Consider the following 15,832-nt stretch of genomic DNA (forward strand, 5'->3'; position numbering starts at 1 on the left):
ACAAAATTGTTTCCAATGAAGTTAAAGACACAAAATGAACTTTCTGGCCAACCCAATAGTAAATTTTTTTAACTAGTCCTTATCTTTTAGAGATACATACTGAAAGTTCTATAGATAAAATATGGTATCTAGGATTTGCTTCAAAATAATCCAGGGCAGAGAAGTAGATAAAATTATATATGCAACAAAACTGGCCATTAGAGAGCACAGGAGTTTGGGGCGGAGGGAGGTTAACGAAAACGTCTGGAATTAGATAGCGGTGATGGCTGCACATCCTTGTGACTCCCAAAAGCCACTAAATGATGTACTTCAAAATCATGAATTTTATCTCTATTTTTTTTTAATGGGCCATTAGCTGGTAATTGTTGAATATGGGTGATGGGTATACAGAGATTAATTATGCAATGAGCTTTACTATTTGTTCGTATTTACTTAATAAAAACATTTAAGGTTCTACTGTATTGTATAACCGGCGGCTCGCTTCGAAGAGAAGGCCAGGCTAGCGCTGAGGGGAGGCTGCAGGCAGGCCTCCTGAAGGGCTGCGGGTGCTCTAGTGCTCGACCTGGGTGGGGCCACACAGGTGTCTTCATTCAGCTGCCTGCTCACGATCTGTGTGCTTTGGGGGCATATACATTTCACTGTAACATCACAGGAACTTGGGTAAAAAGCCTCATATCTCTATAGAACAAGACAGGGTACCCAGGCACACGTAAAATACTGCTCTAAACCAGGACTATCTCGTCAAAGGATTGATAACAATCGCTTTTGAACCCAAGCTTTCTTTCCGGACTCTAGTAAGGCTGTGAGGAACTTGGAACCTTAGAGAGGCAGTCTTACAACAGGTTAGGTTTTAACATTCTAGCACTTTATACATCACACTTTGGTGAAGAACCTCCTGCAAATGTCCTTAACACGTTGTATTTCCAAATCTCCCAGCGCCGCGCTACACTGGCCTCATACCTGTGTGGAGTCCGTGACAGAAGCCAGCTGCAGGTACTCAGAGTTGCCCCAACCAAAGAGGTCTCCAGCAGCGGACACAGCCAGGCAACAATCACCGTAGGTGGCAACCTGGACAATGTTCACGCCAGCAAGGTCTCCACCCAGCTTGGTAGGTACACTGGTAATATTGTAGTGACCCAGACCTAACATAACAGAAAATACTTACTTTTAATTACTTATTCTCTTAACACTTACACAGACTTACCATATGCCAAACACATTCTAAGCACTTTACCAATATCAAAAAAAATCCTCATCTGTTCCTCTGCATGCTATGCAACTTCTGTCTCCATATTCTCTCAAAGGAGGAAAAGGACATACGTGTAATTGGATCATTTTAAAACCCTTGGAATTTTCCAGGTCTAATTCAAGTTAGAAAATTTCTCAAGATGAAATCCCGCTAAACAATGAACCTATTAATAGACATTGCATATATTACAACAAGAATTTCCTAATGTCCTATTGGGCTTGCTGGAAAATAAAGGAAACCTCTGAGCCCATCCCACCCGAAGCCTCCACACCCCACTCCCCCATCTCCAATGGAGGCCCTTAGAGTTCCCACACATTAAACTCGCTAAAACACAAGATCACAATAAAAATTACTAAACTCATAAGGATATACACCACCATTGAGTGACAGTCAACAGAACCAACAAACAACAAAATATTTATACCCTCCAGACTTCAGACACTGGAATTATGATAACAGAAAATAAAAAAAAAAAATAACTGTGTGCAATGGTCAAGGAAGAAAAGAAGGAATAAGACACCACAGAAAATGGCCAGGCAAATTTGGAAAGGACACAATTAGAAATGAAAAAATATAATAAAAATAGTAAAAATTAAAAACTCAAATGGATGGACAAAAAAGACAAACCACAATCTAGGAAAAGATATGTGCAACACTGTAACTGATAAAGACTACAGATACAGAACATACGGAAAATTCCTAAAAATCAGTAAGAAAAAGACAAATGAGTCAATAAAAATGGGTAAAAACACCACATACATTTCAGAGAAAAAAAGCAAAACTGTTCAATGAACACATGAAAAGATCCTCACGCTCAGCAGTAATTAGGAAAATGCAAATTTGAACCTCGATGAGACACTATTTCACATCCGCCAAACAGGCAAAAACTTTTAGGTGGACAATACCAAACTCTGCCCAGGCTACGGAACAACACCCTGCTGTTGTGGAGGGAGGTTACTTGTTAAAACTCTTTTGGAAAACAACCATTGCATGGTGTTCCAACCTGCACAGCCTATAACCCAGCACTTCCACTCACTTCACTAGCCCCCTGGAACGCCTGAGCAAATGTACAAGGAGACACGCTGATGATCACAGAAATACTGCTTGCTACAGAACACAACGCTGTAAACCATCCAAATATCTATCAACAAAAAAAAATGAATAAATCGAGGTGTACTCCATAGTAGAATATCATACAACTATAAATATGAAAGGCACTCAGCAAAGAAGCAGGATACAAAATCAACGCACAAAACTCAACTCATTTCTGTATATTTACAGTGAACAATCCAAAAAAGGAAATCAATTGTGTTTACAGTAGCATCAAGAATAATAAAATACTTTGGAGTTACCTTAAAGAGATGAAGGACTTGTACAATGAAAACTACAAAACACTGCTGAAAGAAATTAAAGGAAATATATATAGATGGAAAAACATCTTATGTTCAAGTATACTCCCTAGTAAAACCCTAACAATGTTGTTTGTTTTTTATTTTAAAAATTTCATTTATTTATTTATTTTTAGAGAAGGGAAGGGAGGAAGAAAAAGAGGGAGAGAAACATCAATGTGTGGTTGGTTGCCTCTTGAGCACCCCCTACTGGGAACCCAGCCTGCAACCCAGGCATGTGCCCTGACTGGGAATCGAACTGGAGACCCTTTGGTTCGCAGGCTGGCACTCAATCCACTGAGCCACACCAACCAAGGCAAATCCCAACAATTTTTCCTGCAGAAATGAAAAAATCCATCCTAAAATTTATATAGAATCTCAAAGGATCCCACATAGTCAAATGATCTTGAAGAAGAAGAATATTGGAGATTTCAACTTACTATGAAGCTACAATAATCAAAATAGTGTGGTACAGGCACAAAGGCAGACATATAAACCAATGGACCAGAATACAGTCCAGAAATAAACCCTCACTTACATGGTCAAATGATTTTTGAAAAGAATCCCAAGACCATTCAATAGAAAAAGGACAATCTTTTCAACAAATGGTGCTGGGACCGGGTATCCACATGCAAAACAATAAACAAAATGGGATCTTTAGCTAACACCACAGACAAAAATCAACTCAAAATGGAACAAAAACCTAAATGTAAGTGCTAAAACTATAAAACTTTTAAAAGAAAACCTAGGGCAAAAGCTTCATGACATTGGATTTGGCAATGATTTTCTTAGATATATGACCCCCCAAGCACAGGCAACAAAAGAAAAAATAAAGAGAGTATATCCTGTGCTGGTTGGTGTGGCTCAGTGGATTGAGCACTGGCCTGTCAAATAAAAGGTTGCCGGTTCAACTCCCAATCAGGGCACATGCCTGGGTTGAGGGTTTGGTCCCCTGGTCAGGGTACCTGTGGGGGAATGAACAAACTGCAAATATTTATAACATGGCTGAATTTTTAGAAACATGATGTTGCATTTAAACCAAGTTACAGAAGATATATACAGTATGACCCCTAAAATAAGCAAAACTAGTCAATACATTATTGAGATTGAGAGAGAGAGAGAGAGAGAGAGAGAGAGAGAGAGAGAAAGAAACTTTTTGTCCCCTCAGAGAAAGGAATAACAAATAAAATTTTGGATGGCTGGTCTCCCTGGGGTTAAGGCAAACATAAAAAAGAGGAGTAGCACACAGGTAGAATACAGTACTGAAAATGTTCTAGGTCTTAAACTGGGTAGTGGTTTCACCAGTGTTGTTTTATTATGTTTTATAGTTTACATTTATGTTGCATGTTTTAAATTTAAGACAAAATTCATATAACATAAATTCACTATTTCAACCATTTTAATTTTTTTTAAATCCTCACCCAAGGCTATGTTTATTGATTTTAGAAAGCAAGGAAGGGGGAAGGGGAGGGAGACAGAGAGTGAGAGGAAGTGAGGGGAGAGATATCAATGTGAGAGAGAAACATCGATTGGTTGCCTCCCCAGATGCCCCAACTGGGGATCAAACCCACAACCTTTTGGTGTATGAGACAACTAACAGAGCGACCCAGCCAGGGTTCAACCATTTTGATGTATACAATTCAGTAGTTTTGGGTATATTCATGTTGCGCAACCAATATCTCTAGTGTAAGAACATTCGCATCAACCAGAAAGCAAACTCATACCCATTTAGTGATTCCCCATTTCCCACCTCACCCCCAGCCCTGGCAACCACTAATCTACTTTGTCTCTATGCATCTGCCCACTCTGGACATTTCAAATAAATGGAATCCCACACTATGTGTCCTTTTGTGACTGGCTCAGATGTAAAGTGCAAGGGAACCCTGACCAGTGTGGCTCAGTCAGTTGGGCCTTGTCCAAAGCAAAAGGTGGCTGGGTTCGATTCTTGGTCCGGGTACATTCCTGGGTTGTGGATTCAGTTCCTGGTTGGGGCATGTGAAAGAGGCGACCAACAGATGTTCCTCTCGAACATCATGTTTCTCTCCCTTTCTTTCTCCCTCCTTTTCCCTCTCTCTAAAAATAAATTAATAAAATCTTTTCTTTTTTTTAATAAATAAAATCTTTTTTTCCCTAAAGAATGACAGCGCAAGGGAAAAGGAGAACCACCAATTTAGAGAATGGTGAGGCAAGCCTTGCCTAAGGAGATGACAGCCATGCTGAGGCCTACCGGGTAAAAAGGGGGGCAGGGACGGGCACCCCAGGCTGAGGAATGGTGTGCGGAGGCCCCGCGGCAGCAAAGGGGAGGGCAAGCTCCAGAAACTGACTGCGGGGAGCCCGTGTGGCTGGGCTCAGAGCCCAAGGCAGTGAGGCCAGAGGAGGTGTAGCAGGTGACAGAAAGTTTCGGGAACGGCACCAGGAAACGGTGAGCCATGGCCACCTCCAGCAAGTGGGACTGTCCTCTTCACCTTATTCCTGTCTATGACGTTAAAAATCTATCAACAATTTTCTAAATAAAAAGCCGCTTCTTTAAAACTAGCTACACACCATTTAAAAAATACCGTGGTATCTTGGTGCTCATCATTAATTCATTCCAGAACCCATGACATGTACCAAAACCTACAAGTACAAGTACCGAGCAAGTGACAAGTGATGAAGCATTTTCTCTGGCAGGGCGGCATCACAACTCATACACGTTCTACCAAGCACAAGTCCTGGGCGAGCACCAAGTGCTGAAACATATTTTTCTTGTCAAAATGCAACAAGTAGAAGGTTTGACCAGTTCTGAAGTCGAGGAAAGAGACACTTCAACTTTATAGTTACCAAAGAAATGCACATTTCAAAAACTGGTACAGTAATTAAATTAGCACACTTAAACGGACAATTCTCATTGGTAGAGAGGTTATGATTAAAGTGGTTCTTCTGTACATTGCTGATAGCAGTATAAATCGGTAAAACTTTGGGAAGTAATTTAATAAAACATTCTGAAAATAATGAAAACATTCTAAACCTTTGTCTCACTCCTGAGCATTTATCCTAGGACAATAATTCAAATGAAAGAAAAAGCTATTTGTCTATATATGATGTCATAGATATAGATCATGTTGTACATCCCGCCCCCCCAAAAAGCATGTCTCCTGACAACAGGGTAATGATTGAGTGATTATTAATTTGATACTATATCATACAAATATTAAAAACTATAACTGTGAAAACTGTACCAACATGGAAAAATGTTTTATGCAAATTTAAATGATAAAACAAGCATATAAAATCACACCTATGCTATCATTACAATATAAAAGATGTACACATGTGAACAAAGACTGAGAGAATGAACAAAGACTATCTGGTGGTGGTACAAGATTTAAATTTTAAATTTAAAAGCCCTTCCTTCAGACAAATATCAAAACCAAAAAAATTAAATATACAAGGTGATTAAGCTTATCCCTTATTCCTCCCTCCCTTAATGATATTCTTCTGAAATCAGGTAAACTTGAGCTCCTTTTAGGTGGCATTTGCTTCTCTTTTACAAGGCTCAAAGCTCCTTTGTTGACGGGTGGCTCTAATCCTCCATCCACTCCTTCATCGATCCATTTCTATGGGAGCCATGGGTAAAGGGAACGGGATGGGAGAAGCAGAAGAGTGTTCCCCGGAAGTCAAATTAAGGAAGGTGGGTGCTAGTCTATGAGAGCCCTATGGCTCACAACTCCACACTGCACTATCCCCAAGGCTGAAAGGTATAATACCTGTTTGCCCATCTGCGCCCCATCCACAAGAATAGACTTCTCCTTTATCCGTCAGAAACAGGCTATGGTCCTGACCACAGGCGACCTGTCAGACAGAGGTGAGGTTAATAAAAAGAAATCCTTAGAAGCCCAGGGTCTAGTCAATGGACCCAAAGCCTAGTAGCATTCTCTATAGCTCCTGAGCACCAAGCAGGCTGGGTTCAGCCAAGCAGGCTGGGTTCAGCCAAGCAGGCTGCCCCGCACCGCCTCTACCTTTTATTCATTCTCAATGCACTGCAGCCTAGCTTTTGTCTCCCACTCCATTAAAACTGCTCTTGCTAAAGTGCCAGGTGTCTGAAGGCATCCATCACCTCCGCACCAGAGTAACCACTCCCTTCTCCCAAAGCCTTTCTCCGCTGTCTGTCTCTTCTGCCTCTCTAGTAACATCCAGTCTTTGCCACTTGCTCAGTCTCTACTTCCTACCCTTCAGTATTGGAATCCTTCAAGGTTCTGTCCCCTGCCCTCTTCTCTCCTCAGTCTTCATACTTCCCTGGGAGACTGTATCCATTCTCAAGGCTTTTGCTGTCTCTTCCACACTGCTATCTCCAGTCCCAATGAATCTTTAGAGTTCAGACCTATTTTCCTAACTGCCTAATGAAAAGCACCCTTAATCGACCCTGGCTGGTGTGGCTCAGTGGATTGAGCACTGGCCTGAGAACCCAAAGGTCACCAGTTCAATTCCCGGTTAGGGCACATGCCTGGGTTGTGGGCCAGGCCCACTTGCAGGGAGTGTGCAAGAGGCAGCTGATTGATGTTTCTCTCACACATCTATGTTTCTCTTCCTTTCTCCCTCCCTTCTCCTCTCTCTGAAAATAAGTAAATAATATCTTAAAAAAAAAAAAAATCACTGATGACACATGTGACCAAATCTTGACTTCACAGCCTTGAATAAAAAATATTTTTTTTAAAAAAAAGCACGCTTAATTGAACACTTATTATGTCAGACACTGTGCTAAGTCAATAACCAATACAAGTCAATAGAAAACAAGAGTCTCAGAGAAGTGTGCTAACTTGCCCAAAGTCATCCAGTTTGTACGTGGAGAAGCAGGGAGTTCAACTCACATCTGTGTGACTCTGAAGCCTGTGCAAGAAGCACTCCATCCTACTGCAACTTCACTCTCTCGCTTCTCCTCGCTTCCCCCTCCCAGCCAACCCAAGCCTGCTCCTCCTCCAGTACACACCCATCTGGGCTGAGGACATCAGCAGCCAAGTCCTTCGCCTATGGAGCCATACTCAACTCCCTCTTGCTCATTCCCTGCTCAAATCCAATCAGTTCCCCTCACAGGTCTCTGCACCTGTCCCTTCTCCCATGGCTTCGCAAGTGGCCTTCATCACTTCCTCTCCCAACTCTACTCCATACCATGGCCAAAGTTCTCTTTCTAAATGTAAATAGATCATGATTTGGCTGTCACTCCCCCTGCTTAGAACCTTTGATAGGCCCCCACTGCCAAGAGGAGGAAGTCTAAATTCCTTAGCAAGGCATTCAAGACCATGCATTGTTCACTCTGAACCTGCCTCCCAATCTACTCCACACCACTCCCCCATATTCATACACAACTCCCGCCGCACTGCACGTTCTCAGCAGTCAAAGCCTCCCGCTGCTCCCTCCCCTCTGCCAGAAGAAAACTCTTCCTCCCACTAGTCTATCCGATCCATTCCTCTGCCACCTTCCCATGATACCTTTTCTCCCTTCCTTTCCACCCTGGCCAGACTTAACAATTCCCCTACTGGTACTTTCATAGAGATTTCTGTTCACATAACTTGCTTAGGCATTAATTTTAAGTGCTGACCATGTGTGAGGCACCGCCCCAGGGATAGGAATAAAATAAGCAAGATAAAGCCAGCCTGGCACATCCACAGCGCTCTGATACAGCTAGTTTTCTTAGTCTGTCTCTCCCATTAGAGTGTTATCCCCTAAACCTTATTAAACTGTGGACCTTGATGATCTGCTGCAAATGCTGGCCTATAGTAGGCAGGCAGTAATTTTCACTAAAATAATTTATTAATTCAGAAAATCTGCCTACCAAATTTTCCATCACTTCCCCCAACTTTACCCCTTTCAAAAGTACCCAAGGGAGCAGGATGAATGGCTCACCTGGACCACCTGTCCGTCGAAGTCCTGCATTCTGTGGACTTTGTGACTTTCGCTACACCAGAAGCAATTTGAGGAGAAACAAGAAATATGTTCACGGTAAGCTGGGGTTCTGGCCCCTCCCCTGTCACCCTCACTGTGTGGCCCCCACATACATAGTGACTGTTGGGGAAACTCTCAAGGTAAAATATAAGGTGGAATCAGGCCAAAGTGTAAAAGTAAAAGAAAACAAACAAAATCCTTCGGTGATTTTCATACGCCGCCAGAGTCGAAACTGGTATTTAGGACCCACTAGTACAATGCAATGAATGGCAGGGAAATTTTTTTTAAAGACTAAATGAGTATGACTGAAACAGAGGGGCATTTTTTCTGAAGTTAACCAATTTGGTTAAGAATACAAAACTAATTCAAAGAACTTCTGCACATCACAATCAATGCTCATGCACCCTCCCCCCCACCACGCTGCAGGGGAACGATCCTCGCCACAGCTTTCTGGTGAGTTCTCTCTGCTCCTGTCACACAAAGGGGACCTCGCTTCTTGCTCTGTGGGCCTATCACTCAAGAAATGTTTAACACTTAACACAACTGGGGGAAGGGGGAGTCCTTTTAGGAACTTACCTGTAAATTTCATTTTCGACCACCTTTCTTCCACACTGCCCGTAAGAATTGTTTCCCATGCTGAAGACTGAAAAAACAACACCCCCAACTGACTTCAGTTCATGGAGTCCTAGAATGTCAGGACTAGCAGGGGGTCGCGAAAGTGGCCACAGTCCCGACCACTCACCCTAGATGTCATTTCCCCTCCAACATTCGCCGCATGTGCAGGCAGAGCCACAGGTGTCTCGGGGTCTAGACCCGCCGCACCCGTGTGCGCCACCCGTACTGTCCCTTCTGCCCTCCCCCGCAGGCCCCAGTTCCGCCTCTCAGGAACCCCACCTTACACCAGGGAAGCACCTCCTGCGAAAGGCCTCGGCGCCACATTTCCTGAACCTGTCACTAGGCTGCCCTTGACACAAAAATCCCTCTTGAAAAAGTTCCTAAACTCTACCTTCACCTTTTCCTACAAAGCACACTTAAACAGAAAACAAAACTTGAAAAATTTAGTCAGGCTGGTCTGTCCCTAGGAACCGCTCTTCTGGAGAGGGTGGGGTTACCCACCAGCCTGGACTCTGAAAGCCCCCACCACTTGGAAGAAGCGTTAGCAAACAGGTTTCTTTCAGAACAATAGAAAAAACCATCTGCACATGGAGCCCAGCTTCATGACTTTATGCAAAGGGAGTGGGAGGCCTACGTAAGGCTCCCTGGTATGTTCTGTCACATTTATAGATACCTGAGATTCTCCAAGAACCACAGGGAGCAGAAGGCATAAAAGTTTTAGCAAGGTCTGCCCAACACAGCTCTCTTGAGCATCCTACTGATTTGCTCAGGAAATGTCAACAGCTTCACTAAATACACATGGCTCAATCAAATAAGCACTTTAGGCCTAACGGCAAGAAAGCAATTCTCCCACAGTCCACCAGTCTTGAACAAAGCAATTCACCTCCTTCGCTGTCTGTGAGCACAAGAGAGTGGGCTCTGCCGCAGGAGACCTGTAGCACCCGCGTCTCCTGAGGTCTGTCCAGAGGCAGTGGAACTGGCGAGGGCTCCAAAACGTACTCGTATCCCCTCACTGAAACAAAAACAACAGGTTCATCACACTGATTGAGAGTCACAGCACTCCTAACGTTAGAGATCATAGTGTTCATCTGCCACATTTTTATTCAGTCAGATATGGGAATGACTTACACAAAGCACATAAGCTAGTAGCAAAGCTAAGACCAGAACTCTGATCCCCAGCTCTCAACCTACTATATCACATTGCCTTCATTACACACTGGATTACTGGAAAGCATATTAATCTTATTTAAAAATCTCTTCGCGTGTCATTTAATACTGTTTGAATTTTTAAGGAAAGTAAAAGCATTTTCTTCCTACCGACTAAACTTCTCAGTAAAGTGAACAACAGCAAATACTGTTACATTAAAAGGACACACACACAAAAATATATACAGATGCATTTACTTGCATATACATTAAATCTCTGTAGAAGGATAATCTGGAAACTGTTAACACAGGCTGTCTTCAGGGAGAAAAACCATGTGGCTGGGAGGTAAGAGGTGGAAAGCAGACTTTTCATCATATATTCTACTATGCCTTTAGGATACTAAACTACATAAAAAATAAAATTTTAATATTTAAATAAACAAGGGGGAAAGTTTTTTTTAAAGTCACTCAAAAAAAACCCAAAAAACATTATTGTTCTTTACAATCCCACTGAAGAAGTGAGACTGGTTTATGTAAAGAATTTCTCTTGTAGGTTTTAAAAGATGAGCTTTTGAATATTTATAATGTAGGCTGGAGTTAAGGAGAAAATCTGCAAATGTACTAGTTCTCAACCTACACCCCACTAAATAACTCCTTTATTTTCTCCTTTGCACCCCATGTCTAAAAAATTTTGCCTACCAAATAAATGGCGTTGTTACTATTGTAATAATATACTTGCCCATTTGTCTCATTAGTAACTAATACAATATTCAGACACAGCTTTTGATCAGGATGGAATAACTGGCTTATCACAGTAAGATGATATAATTCTAGGCAAAATCAATGAAACTACACAATGTTGTTAGCTTGTACAGCCTTATTAGCTGAAAATATATAGCACTTTAGAACACTGAGAAGTAACTCATATCCCCCATTACTATCTTCATAGACCCCTAAGGACCTGGGAAGCTGTAAATACATAACATTTAAAGGGAGTCTGGCTCTAGCTCCAACTACCAACTGACAAGAATATAAAGGATTGTGTTAAATGGGGATGCACTCAGCAAACCCCAGACTGGAAAATTCTACAAGATAAACAATGTGGTTTCTTTAATAAATAAATTTCAAAGATAAAAGATTAAAACACAAGACACTTTTAAAAGTCTTATCGACCAATTGCAATGTCTAGACATTATCTGGATCTTGATTCAAATAAATTTTTAAAAACAAAATAAAAATTTAATGACATTTGTGAGACAACTAGTAATTTGCACACTGACTAGATATTTGATGACATTATGAGATTATACTGTTATTATATTGTTAATTATTTTTAGGTGTGATAATGTGCTTCCTTTTTTTAAAAGAGTCTCCATTTTTTTAGATACGTACTGAAATATTTAGGAGTGAAATCAATTAATGTTAGGATTTGCTTCAAATTTATTGAGAGGAAATGAATAAAACAAGACTGGCATGAGTTCATGGCTGCCGAAGCTGGGGACAGTACATGGACGCATTAAACTATTCTGTCCATTGCTGCATATATCCAAACTTATACCTAATAACGGTATAAAAGGTGTGATGTGGCATCTTACAGCTACTAAAACTTCAACACTAACTTATAAAATAATTCAAATATAAAATTAAGTGGAAAAAAAGGCAGAAAATAAAGCATATGCCATGATCAAAATAAAATACTTTACTGGTATATAAATGAGAAACCAGGAAAAGATGAAAAAGAAGGTGTGTCCTAGTATGTCTGTGTAGGTAATTTCTCCCTTAGTTTAAAAATGTTTCTTATTGTTCTTAAAATGTTGTTTGGCTAATGTCTACTTTTTAAAATGTCGCTATAAATCATTTCTAGCATTTTTAAAATCAAACTGTCAAACAACTGGAATAAAGCCTCCATCTTAAGGATTATGTTGAGTTTTTCCCCCAGACCATATCCTAGGTACTGTAGAGTATTCCAGGCTATCTCCCAGCTGAGAAAGAAAGGCCATCTCTTTGGAGCCAAGAATGAACATCTTTACTTATCAGCAAATGCCTTTTGCCTAAAAGTTCAATAATATTACCAAAGAGGCTGAAAAACAATCTAATCAAAATGGTTTCAAACAACATCCCTTTAACACTCTATTTTGTTGTTATGCTTTGGTTTATTTAATTATACTCATGAAAAGCCAAAGGGAGCTCTCAGATCAATCACAGCAGAGAAGAGCCAACATGACAATGCTCACTTTTATCTTTCCGGCTCCTGTGAAATCCAAGCTGAGAATCTTTGTTGAGTCCCATACCCCAAACTTTCGTAACATCCTTGGTTTTAGAGGACAGCAATGTGAACCCATAGCCACAAGCAGCTGATGAAATCTGAAAAAGAGTTCCCATAAGGCATTAATCGATTTGTGATATCGAGTTGTTTTCAGCAATTTATGGCAGGCTATTTACCCAATCTAAGAACAAATACTATTAATATATAGCACATTTATTCAACATTTACAATGTGCTAAGTGTTTGATATGTATTATATACCATTTAATTTTTACAATCACCCTATAACTAGGTATTATGATCATCCCAACTCACCCAAACATAGTCTAGCATATTAAGTTGATAACTGCCTTATTTTGAATCCTGGCTCTATCCCTTACCAGCTGTGTGACCCAAGATAGATTACTTAACCTTCTGTATCTGTTTCCATCTCTGTAAAGTGGAGATAATAAGTATCTTTCTCATTGGGTTAGTGTGAGGACTAAATGAGTACAACTAAAGCCTTTAGAGTAAATAGTGTCTGATTTAATGTACTTATTGTTACCAGGAGGAGTAGTATTTGGCAGATGAGAAAATCAAGTGGAAGCTGGGGTCGGGGAGTGGGGGAGTGGGGGAGGGAGCCTACTAAGAAGGGCTGCTGGTGGCCAACTGGGATCAAATTTAAAAAAGCAGAGCCTAGCAGCCATTTCTGCACAGGGGCTTCTCACACCAACTGCACTTCAGGGAGAGGCCTGTGCTGAACTGCCCTTACACTGGGTTTCTTGCCATCTGAGCCAGCCGTTACAAAGGTTCCTAGAATCCTATTCCAACCAATAGGACTGAGATTTTCCCTATCCAATCAGACCTGCACAGTTCTGACCAGTTGAAGCAGCTCTATTCTGACGAATCAGGATAGTACCTTTTGGGCCAATCAAACTGCAAGGATTCAGAGTCCTCATTTACCAACCAGGGACCAAGGCCAGGGATTCCCGTCCATATATCCCGTCCATATATCCCTCTGGCTCAGAGAGCGCACTTTCCACTGAAGACTGTTTCCCTGGCTAGAGAGGAAACACCCAAGATGTTTTGCCAGACTATAGTGGAGCAGACCAGCACACAGTGGAACAGAGTAGAGCCACCTAGCTGCAGAGGGGCCTGGCCCAGGGGTGGCCTGACAGCCGTGCTGTAGCACTGTTTGAACTGAAGAAAGTATCCTTCTTCACTACACCCCGAATTGGGGATTCCTGTTGGCATTTAATTGGTGCCAAGAACAATCAGCTTACACAAGATTCCTCCTAACATAAGTTAAAGATTAAGTAACTTGCCTAATATAGTCATAAAGCAGGTAAGTGGAAGCTATCTGATTCCAGAGTGCATATATCACCAAAAAGCCTAGTTAAATAAAAAAGAATAAGACACATAAATAAACAAGAAGGCATGACCTATACTAATGATGAAAAAGCAGAAACTGACCCTAAGTAGACAAAGATGTTGAATTTGTCAAAGGCTTTAACAAACTATTCTTCATGAAAAAATTTTCTGTGTTTAAAGAATTAAATTAAAATATGATGACAATGAACAAATATCAAAGCTGACTAGAAAAATAACAACATTAAAAACCTAACTGGAAATTCTAGAGTTGTAAAGTAGAATAACCAAAAGAAAAAATTCACTATATAGGCTCAACAGCAAATTTGAAGTGGCAGAAGAAAGAATCAGTTAACTTGAAGAAATAGCAATAGAAATTATTCATTCTGAAGATCAGGAAAAAAAGATTAAAGAAAAGTAAACAGTGCCTCAAAGACCTGTAACAAAACAAATGTATCAACATTCGTGTAATGGGAGTCCCAGAAGAGCAAGAGAGAAAGAAAGAGGGAGAAAAAAATATTTACAGAATTCATGGTAGAGTCAAAAACATACAAAGGAGAAAGGAAAGTCTAATAAATGGTGCTAAGAAAAGTGGGAAGTCATGTGCAAAGAATGAAACTAGACTGCTGCCTGACAACATACACAAAAATTAACTCAGAAATGGATTAAAGATGTGACTGCAAGACCTGAAACAATGAAACATAAAAGAAAACAGTCACTGTATTTATGGACCTTGGTCTCAGGGCTGGGTTTGGGGGGAGGGGGCAGGGGGTGTGTGTGTGTACAATGAAAACATAAAAGAAAACAGTCACTGTATTTATGGACCTTGGACTCAGGGCGGGGGGGGGGGGGTGTGTGTGTGTGTGTGTCAGGGCTGGGTGTGTGTGTGTGTGTGTGTGTGTGTGTCAGGGCTGGGTGTGTGTGTGTGTGTCTGTGTCAGGGCTGGGTGTGTGTGTGTGTGTGTGTGTGTGTGTGTGTACTCGATCTCAAAGGCAAAGAAAGTGAAAGAAAAAATTAATGAATGAGACTACATCAAATTAAAACTTCTGCAGAGCAAAAGAAACCATCAACAAAACTAAAAGGCAACCAAATGAATAACAGAAGATACTTGCAAATGATACCTCCAATAAGGGGCTAATATCCCCTTAAAGATACACATAAAGAACTCAAACTAGTCAACAACAACAACAAAACAATCCAATTTAAAAATGGGCAGAGGACCTAAATAGATACTTTTCCAAGAAAGACATGCAGATGGCCAACAGATATATGAAAAGATGTTCAGCATCATTAGTTACCAGGGAAATCAAAACCACAATGAGATACCTATTAGAATGGCTAGTATCAATAAAACAAGAAATGACAACTGTTGGAGAGGATGTGGAGAAAAGGGAACCATCACACACAGCTGGAGAGAATGTAAATTGGTGTGGCCACTATGGAAAAGGTATGGAGGTTCCTCAAAAAAATTAAGAATACAGCTTCCATATGCCCTAGCAATCCCTGTTCCAGGTATCTACCTGAAAATCTGAAATATCTACTATTTGTAAAGATATATATATATACCATATTCACTCCAACATTATTCATAATAGCAAAGATGTGGAAACAACCTAAGTATTCTTCACAGCAAACTGAAAAAGACATAGTATGTACATACAATGGAATATTAGTCATTAAACAGATGAAATACACATTATGGCTGATGTGGTTCAGTGGATTGAGTGCCAGCCTGAGAAACAAAGGATCACCAGTTTATGGGGGACTCCAGCCCGCGAAGCCCCCTAATTTGCCGCAGATGGAAGAAAGAGTCGTTCCAGATACCATTTGCCTGTCAGGGAAAGGGGAAGGCGATTCTCTCAATGAGAATGTCCCGACCCCTCTGCTCAATGGCTTTTATTGA

The 15,832-nt window shown here is 40.9% G+C and overlaps 1 protein-coding gene across 2 annotated transcripts in view; it reads right to left on the reverse strand.

The window, feature by feature from the left end:
* The window catches only part of RCC1L (RCC1 like), a 42,458-nt gene that overhangs the window by 14,168 nt on the left and 12,458 nt on the right, over positions 1 to 15,832 (reverse strand). For both annotated transcript variants that reach the window (XM_054589700.1, XM_054589701.1), the window contains exons 2-7: positions 12,552 to 12,681; positions 10,055 to 10,183; positions 9,133 to 9,199; positions 8,518 to 8,569; positions 6,384 to 6,468; positions 961 to 1,142 (exon numbers count right to left, since the gene is read on the reverse strand). In XM_054589700.1, the coding sequence (XP_054445675.1) occupies positions 961 to 1,142; positions 6,384 to 6,468; positions 8,518 to 8,569; positions 9,133 to 9,199; positions 10,055 to 10,183; positions 12,552 to 12,681 (645 nt within the window). The remainder of the gene's footprint in view (positions 1 to 960; positions 1,143 to 6,383; positions 6,469 to 8,517; positions 8,570 to 9,132; positions 9,200 to 10,054; positions 10,184 to 12,551; positions 12,682 to 15,832) is intronic.

Source organism: Pteronotus mesoamericanus, unplaced genomic scaffold (assembly GCF_021234165.1).
Source record: "Pteronotus mesoamericanus isolate MK-2021 breed Mesoamerican mustached bat unplaced genomic scaffold, CSHL_Meso_final scaffold_167, whole genome shotgun sequence".
NCBI lineage: Eukaryota > Metazoa > Chordata > Mammalia > Chiroptera > Mormoopidae > Pteronotus > Pteronotus mesoamericanus.